The sequence below is a fragment of the Engystomops pustulosus genome, chromosome 3, assembly GCF_040894005.1.
Source record: "Engystomops pustulosus chromosome 3, aEngPut4.maternal, whole genome shotgun sequence".
Classification (NCBI taxonomy): domain Eukaryota; kingdom Metazoa; phylum Chordata; class Amphibia; order Anura; family Leptodactylidae; genus Engystomops; species Engystomops pustulosus.
In genome coordinates, this window is record NC_092413.1 from 206,786,685 (window position 1) to 206,794,792 (window position 8,108).

Sequence of the window (8,108 nt, forward strand, 5' to 3'; positions counted from 1 at the left end):
CTGTTTCAACATTTTTTGTTCATAAGTAGATTTTATTTTATGCCCTTTATGATTTTATTTTTCATTTGGCATATTGTTAATATTTAGTTTGACTTACAATGTTTCTCTTTTTTCATGTATAGCCTCATTGGCGGGTTCCATAAATGGAAGATCTCTGAATCTTGTTGGAGTGGGAAGTTTGTCACATGTGGATCTTAGTACAACTTGGAAGGAGGAGGTTTCATTTGAAGGCCTCAGGTAAAAAAACAACTTTATTATAGATGTTAGATAATGCAAATAGACAAATGGATAGAGGTTTGGAAACACAACAATTCACTTTTTAACATCATTTTCAGTCTGCCACAACACAACTTTCAAATGGACATTACCAGCCCTACATTCTCAAATGCCCAGATACGTTGCCAGCATGATGTCAATGGTATCGCCTCATCTATCTCATCACCATCCACTGGAACACTGGGCCTTCGCCTTGAGAAAGATTCCAAGACAATCAAAATGATAGTGTTCAGTCGTTCTGCAGTAAGTATCCTACCTTAAAAGGGTATTCAGAAGTGTAATGATTACTACTGTGATGGGAAAGTAGACACTAACAACAACTGTAGGTAGGTCAGAAGGGAAAGGAACAACGATAAAAGCAAAAGTATTTTCAGGCTAGTTTACACTTCAGCCTAATGATCTTTTGAAAAGTTGAGCAACCATTTTTATTTTATGAGGTCAAAGGGATCTTGGGCTTGACCAGGGATTTAGTGATTCACGTGACTGCCTGGTCCTATGTTGACACATCTAGCTGGGCCACAAATTCTGGCTGCAGTGGTCATGTGACCACTGACACTTCTAGCAAAACTGGAGGTGTCAACAATGGACCAGAAGATTGGGGATGGAGAGTTGTTGAATTGTAAGTAACCTTTCTTCTGCTTGTTACTCCTCTAACTACCCATGGTTTTACTAGTTACCGGGGAAAGCCCATGAAACCAGGAAATGCCAAATTTATCCTCTAGTACTATGGTAGGCTAGATCAACTTTGTATTTATCTGATTGCTTACATTTTGTCTGGTGGATATGTAGTCAGGTGGAATCTCAAATGTCACATTCGATGTACTGATTATCATGTGTCCTCTCTTCCCAAAGGCTTCACCTGAAAATGAAGTACTGATCCTGAAAAATGAGTTATCGCTGAAAAACTCAGACAAGATTCAAAACAAACTGAACTGGCGTGAAGAAGCTGCTCAGGATGTACTCAATGGCCTTAAGGAAAGATTGCCAAAGATGTCCGATGCCGTCTACAACAGTGTCAACAAATACCACAAGGAACACTTGGGCATGGACATAAAAGAAGCTGGCCTTAAGATGAAAGAACAACTCCACACACAAGTGTCTTCAGCTTACAGTCGTGCATCCAGTCACATTGACAACCTAGATTATCAGCTTAGATCAGCCGCAAGGGGTGCCAGCGGAAAGTATGCAGATGCTGTCAACAAAGCCCAACAATGGTACAGAGAGCCTGCAGATATGTCCTTCCTTCTCAATGACGGGGAAGAGTTATATGAAAAATCTGTAATTGCAGTTAGAAGATATCAAAGTACAATGAAGGAGGTGATTGATGCAGCTATTACATTTTTGAAAAGCACAAAATTTCAGCTTCCAGGCCAAAACCAAAAGTATACTGGTGAAGAACAATTTTCCATGGCAATGAAGTGGGCAGTAAATACTATGGAGCAATGTATTCAGAAGATCCAAAAACTTCTAGACAGCTTCATCCAGTCAATCAGTGATGTTAGCTTTCAGATCCCAGGCACAAACTACAAATTTGAAACCAGAAAAGTCATCCTTGCAGTCCAAGATTTTCTGAAAGAGGTACAAAAGATCACTAAGAAAATATTTAATGATCTCCAGTATGTAAGCCTTGAAAGAAACCTTCAGCAGCTTAAAGAATTGGTCCAGGTGATTTCACAAAAATCTGAAAAACTCATTGAAGCTCTGAAATCCAAAAATTATCAAGACATACAACTTCAAACCCAACAGATGTATAATGATGCCATGAATTCCCAGTATGTGCAGTACCTTACCAATCTTATCAGTGAAATCAAAAAGAGCACAAGCCAGCTGCTTAAAGTCTACCAGAGCATCTATGAAGACCTTATGGAAAAACTAAAGCAGCTACTAGTCTATGCCAAGGCCTTGAGAGAAGAATATCTAGACCCAAATATTGTGGGATGGTCAGTGAAATATTATGAAATTGAAGAGAAAGTTCTTCAACTCTTCAAACTCATGATTGACTCATTGAAAGAACTGCCTTCGAAATTTGGCATTGATGTCTCCGAGATGACTGACCAAATGAAACAATTGTTAAAGGAGTATTACGAGCAAACCACAATCCTGCTGACCAATGCTGAAGACAAGGGAAGAAGACAGGTGAGAGAGTTTTCAATAAAATTTGAAGAAAAAGTCAGTGATTGGTCAAGAAATGCCAAACGAGCCGCGGTGGAACATTCTCAAGTTCTGAATGCTAAACTTCACGAAGCTTATGGTCAACTAGTGAGTTCCTACGAGAGGTTCCTTGCTGAAGCAAACCGTCTCATTGATCTAGTTATCCAAAAATATAATGACTTCATAGAATATCTCAATCAAATGCTGCAAAGTTTCCAGAATTCTGCCAGTGAAGAGGTAAAAACATACATGTCAACGCGTAAAGGTGAACTCAAAGTTGAAATCCCCCATCCCTTTGATTGGAAATCATTCAATGAAATCCCAGAAGTGAGGCAGGATCTCATCGCTAAGAGGTTGGAAATCGCAAAGTCTATGGTTCTAGAAGGTATTGAAAAAGGTTCCAAACATTGGGAAGAACTGCAACAATTTATCGAGAAACAAGTCGAAGATGGAAAACTAAGCACACAACAAATCATCGAAAACATCAAGAACAGGAAGAAAAACTGAACGGACATTATGTACTGTAGCACCAAAAATATAGGATTTTACTCAGGTGAAAAACAACAATCAGTGTTCAATATATTTTAAAGCTATTGTTGTTTCTTGTAAATGATAAAAAAGCTAAAAAAAAGTGAAATTATCCTTATTTCTTTGACGTTAACTAATAAAGATTGTTTGTTATAAGTCGGCATTATTTTAAGTGATTTTTCCCCTTTTTTTGCAAAATACAAAATTAAATTGAATCATCATATTTGCCTTTGATGACTTTTATTTAAAGGGGTTCCTGCTTTGGACAAACCCTACTTGTTGAAAGGGTCTGATTAGAAGGTGTCCTGCTTCTGAACCCTAGTACCCAACTGTCCAAGTGGCGAAAACTCATAGCCAGTATGTTGTTTTCCTGCAGCACCATAACAGGAAATAAGGAAGCATTGCACATTCAAATTTATGGGATGATTGAGTGATGTAGGTCGCTAAAGGACGCTCCCTCTATTAATGGAAATCTACCTTAAAATCAACCATGATGAACCAGGGACATTACTCATAGACTCGAGACTGTGGTAATCTTCTTATATTTGTTATCCATGGTCTCCTTCCTTCTAATATCAACTTTTAAAATTATGCTAAAGAGCCAGAAGCACTCTGCAGGCCGTTACTAGAGCCCCTCCCTCCTTGCTGGAGGTACACAGGATGTTACACTGTATCAACTGATCCCTTCGCCTGCTGTAATCTCACACATTGGGAGGGGAGAAGTGCTCCTTCACAGTGTAACAGCCTGTGACGCTACAACATGGAGGAGCTCTGAAAACGTCCCCAGAACTCTTCTGGCTCAATAGAAGAATTTTAAAAGTTGATTTTCCATGGCCATGGATAACAAATATAAGAAGATTATCACAGTCACGTTGCCTGGTTGTATGAGTAAGTGTCCCTGGTTCACCTTGATGGATTTTGATGGTAGATTTCCTTTAACGCTCTAAAAGTTGAAAAAAATTTTTTTTCCAAACGATTCCCCCCCCCCCCCCAAAAAAAAACAAAAAACAGTAAAACAAAATTCTGGCAAATATTTCATTCTGGGTCTTGACTTTGTGAAAGTTTTACGACTGTTCAAAAAGGATGATGTAAATATTCTCCTTTGACATAATACAGCACCATCTAACCATCATAAATGGTAACGCCAATGGGGTACTGGCTGATTTTTAATATCCTTAGATGGACTTTAATTATAAAAGAAAGGTTTTAATCACCAAGAATAAAACTTACACAAGGCTCGGAATGGACATCCTCTTCCACTCTTCTGTTATCTTATCATATCTGAACAGCTGGTAGGTTGATGGTGTAAAAGTTTTAGATTCTTTTAAAATTTTGCAAAACAAGAAGTGTTCAGATCCATTGGACAAAACAAAACTGGGCAAATATTTGGGCTTGAGTGTCCCATCTACATCACATGTACTACTGGAACATATGGAGTAATAGTACCAGCTCAGTACACTCATGATTTTTCTACCAGAAAGACAAAAACTGGGGTAAAACTCACATGTTTTCATTAAATATGGCTCCATTGGACCATGGAAGAGATAAATGTGCCCAAAACATGGGAAGAACATTCCTCAAGTACCCCAGCTAGTAGTAAACCAGTACTCCATAGCATTAATTGCAACTAGACCGCCATTATGACCGGTTATTTAGCATCTACGATATCCATGTTACAAATCTGTAGTACAGATGCGATTAAACCCCCAAAATGGTAGAGAAGTCACACTGGAAGGCAAATCCCACAGAGCTTGGACCACTACTGGTTATTTGTCAACCGCGGCAGAGCTCCCCTCGTCTCAGGATGACTTCATTAGAACGTTGGTTTCTTCCTTCTAAATCAGAATCAGAAGGATGACATTTAGATCCTCTCGCTCCCGCTATTAACAATCCATAGTTACCGGTAGATCAGAAAGTCAACCAAAATAGATTTTCTTTACAGATCTAATGAATTTTTTTCTCTAACCAGTGAATCACACACTCGAAAAAAAAAAAAAAAGTTCACAGAAAAACAACAACAAAACTGCAATTTAATCTTCCTGGTGATAAATCCTTGGCTAATGTCACTTTTTACGACACATGAGACCACCTCAATAGAAAGAGGTCATCAGAACCATATAAAAGTAGGACAACGTGTTCTCCATTTTTATGACGGTCCTCGCGTGCTTTTGGCAGAGTGAGAAAATATGATAAACTTAGAAGATAAATGTGCGCTCCGAGATCAACTCGAAGGAAGACAAAAAAAAAAAGTACAACGTGCCGGCAATACGGAAAAAAAGGTCACCAAGACTTCATGAAACGTTCTCAGAAAGCAGAATTTTCTTAACCACGGTGAACATGACACATTATTTATCGGAAGCCATGGCACATGTGGCAGCGCTCCATCCAGCCGCCAGGTTTCTAGACAAATAAAACATGTTTTTGGGGGGTTACTAAGCGATGCAAAAACAACTGTATACAAACTATAAATGTGAGTATTTTTTATTAGCTGGCTCGAAGCGCTACATTCACAACCTCGCTAGATTACAGAAAGCAACATGGGTTTTATTTCAAGAAATTAATTAAGGTGACGTTGTACATCACCTTACACAGACCTTCTATCCTCGTCTTTTATACTTTTATGAATATCTATTGGTTTCTTACTAGTTTATGAAGGTCAAGGTTGAGCTTCCACACAAGGTTGAGTGCCGGGGGTCACTGGATTTACCTTCCTGACCAAGTTTTTTCTGTCTGAGGGAATAGTATCTCCGGCATGAGAACACACACATGCTCATCCGAGTCTGTTTTTTATGCAAGGGGCACATTGCTCTCCATTTCTCTTATAAAATACTGTTTTAACTTTTACGGCCTGATCTGTTTTTTGTTGCAATGCTGACAAACTTTATTATCACTGCTCGGGCTCCTCGAGGCTACAGTCAGCACCAAAGTTTTCATGGCAATTTAATTCTATTCTCCTGCCTAGAAAATAGGGCTACAAATCATTTTATCAACCGGGGGAGGAGACCGATTCAAGTAGGAAAAGAAACTTCTATGTCAAGTTTTTTTTTTGTTTTTTTTAATTTATTTTAAGTTTATTTTATTTATTAAATTGTAATTTTACTTTTAGAAGTTAAAGGGGACCTACCACCACGATTCTACCTATAAAGGTAGAACGGGTGGTAGGTGGATGAATGGGACGTAAGGATAGCCCTTTTTGGGCTAATCCTTACGTCCCGGCTATCCTTTTGTAAACTTTAATCAGTTGATATGTTAATTTAACTACGCCCCAGTAGCCTTGTTCCTCCGCCTACCGGGTAATCTTTGGCGCGCAGCTACAAGGAGCTGCGCGCCCTCGTGTGAATACCCTGCGTTCTGCGCATGCGCAGGACGCAGGCCTACGGGTGCGTGGCCGTAGCTCTGAGGCCGGCGCTACTGCGCATGCGCAGACGCCGGGTGCTCGGACGAGGGTGCGCAGCTACGAGGTGCTGCGCGCCGAAGATTACATGGTAGGCGGAGGAACAAGGCTACTGGGGCGTGGAATAGCCGCGACTAGTAGCCTCATGTCCGGCTACTCCATGCCCCAGTAGCCGCTTAATTAAATTAACATATCAACTGATTAAAGTTTGGATAGCCGGGACATAAGGATTAGCCCAAAAAGGGCTATCCTTACGTCCCATTCATCCACCTACCACCCGTTCTACCTTTAGAGGTAGAATCGTGGTGGTAGGTCCCCTTTAACATAAAATTAAGACTTTGGGCTAAACTGAGTTTTTCAGGTAACTTATTGATTTAGAAGGTATTCCGGATGGACCGCCACTCCTGTCAGGAATTGGTGGTTTATCCTAATAATGATCTTTGAGAAAGAAGAGATAGAAGCGGGCACGTCTGAAGCTTTTCTAGATTCCCTTAAGCATTCTTTCAAGAACTTTCTTTCTTTCCCGTCAACATTGTGGGAAAGCATTGTTTCTTTATCTCATCCTGGAAAACGTATTTGGAAATTTCCTTCCCAGAATCCCCTGTGTAGCATGAATGGCTACAAACACCTGTAGAAGCAGCCTTTAAAGCGGAACTGTAAACTTTTGTTTCACAAAACTATAGCTCTTGAGATGTAGAAAAGTTGCCTATTACCTTTGTTTTCTTTGCTATCATCCTTAGTTTAGCCTTGCTCTTGCACTTGGTCCTCTCCCGCCTTTTCTGGTTACTCGTATGAACCCTACATTTGTAAACAAGATACAGAGTGAAAAAGAGGAGGAGCTACTGCTCCCTGCTCACAGATTAGGGGCAGGTCATGTGACAGAGCTCTTTCTGTGTATTTGTTTGGCAGTTGATCAAAAGGGAAAAATGAAGCTTTCTCAATGCGCTGCTACATCGAATTCAGGCCCAACCAATATTTGATCACAGATTCAGTTTATTTGTAAAATTTCAGACAATATACTCCGTGTTTCAGGAGCGAACTGCTCCCTTCATCAGGTTCTTAAACTTTTGTGATCTAGTTGGAAGAGGGTTACAGCTGTCGGAACAGCAGTGGCTCACTAAAATGAACCATATTGTTACATCAATGGTGAGCATGCGGCATGCCACTTCCACTCCGGAGGCGGCGTCTGTCTCTAGAGTGGAAGTGGCACCCCGCATACTCACCATTGATGTAATAATATTGTTTAGTGAGCCACTGCTGTACCCCTCCTCCAACTAGATCACAAAAGTTTAAGAATTTGACAAAAGGAGCGGTTCGCTCAAAGCATTTATAGTAGTTATGCACTGAGCACAGCTACCCCAGGTGAGAGTATATACAATCTAACCTACTTAGCCAAAAAGAAGAATTTCTTGAACCAGCGGGTGTTTTCCCTATGAGCACCTTTTTTGTCCTTTGATTTTTCTTTTTAGTCTACCACTAGAATTGATTGGGTTTAGTAGATAAAGATGTCTCCTACACCGAATAGTGAGGTACAAGATCTCCCCTGTCTCCTATCAGTCCCTCCATCCCAGTCTGTGATTCTACAGAACTTTCTCTGTCTCTGCCGCTCATGCTGTTCCCCTCCCCCACATTGTACTCACATTTTGTGCACAGTGCAGAGTAGCTATTAACCCTTAATGCTCACACAGCACAGAGTATACACTTCATTTAAGCTTTTAAGTTATGCTTTTTTTCACTTATTATATGTCCCGTGCTCCTA

At 40.1% G+C, this 8,108-nt stretch overlaps 1 protein-coding gene across 1 annotated transcript in view; it reads left to right on the forward strand.

Annotated features, from left to right (window-relative positions):
• Window positions 1-3,178, forward strand: part of APOB (apolipoprotein B) — a 28,471-nt gene extending 25,293 nt beyond the window's left edge. Inside the window, exons 27-29 of the mRNA XM_072143643.1 lie at window positions 123-237; window positions 336-519; window positions 1,129-3,178. Of these exons, the coding sequence (XP_071999744.1) occupies window positions 123-237; window positions 336-519; window positions 1,129-2,934 (2,105 nt within the window). The 3' untranslated portion in view covers window positions 2,935-3,178. The remainder of the gene's footprint in view (window positions 1-122; window positions 238-335; window positions 520-1,128) is intronic.
• Window positions 3,179-8,108: the final 4,930 nt, after the last annotated feature.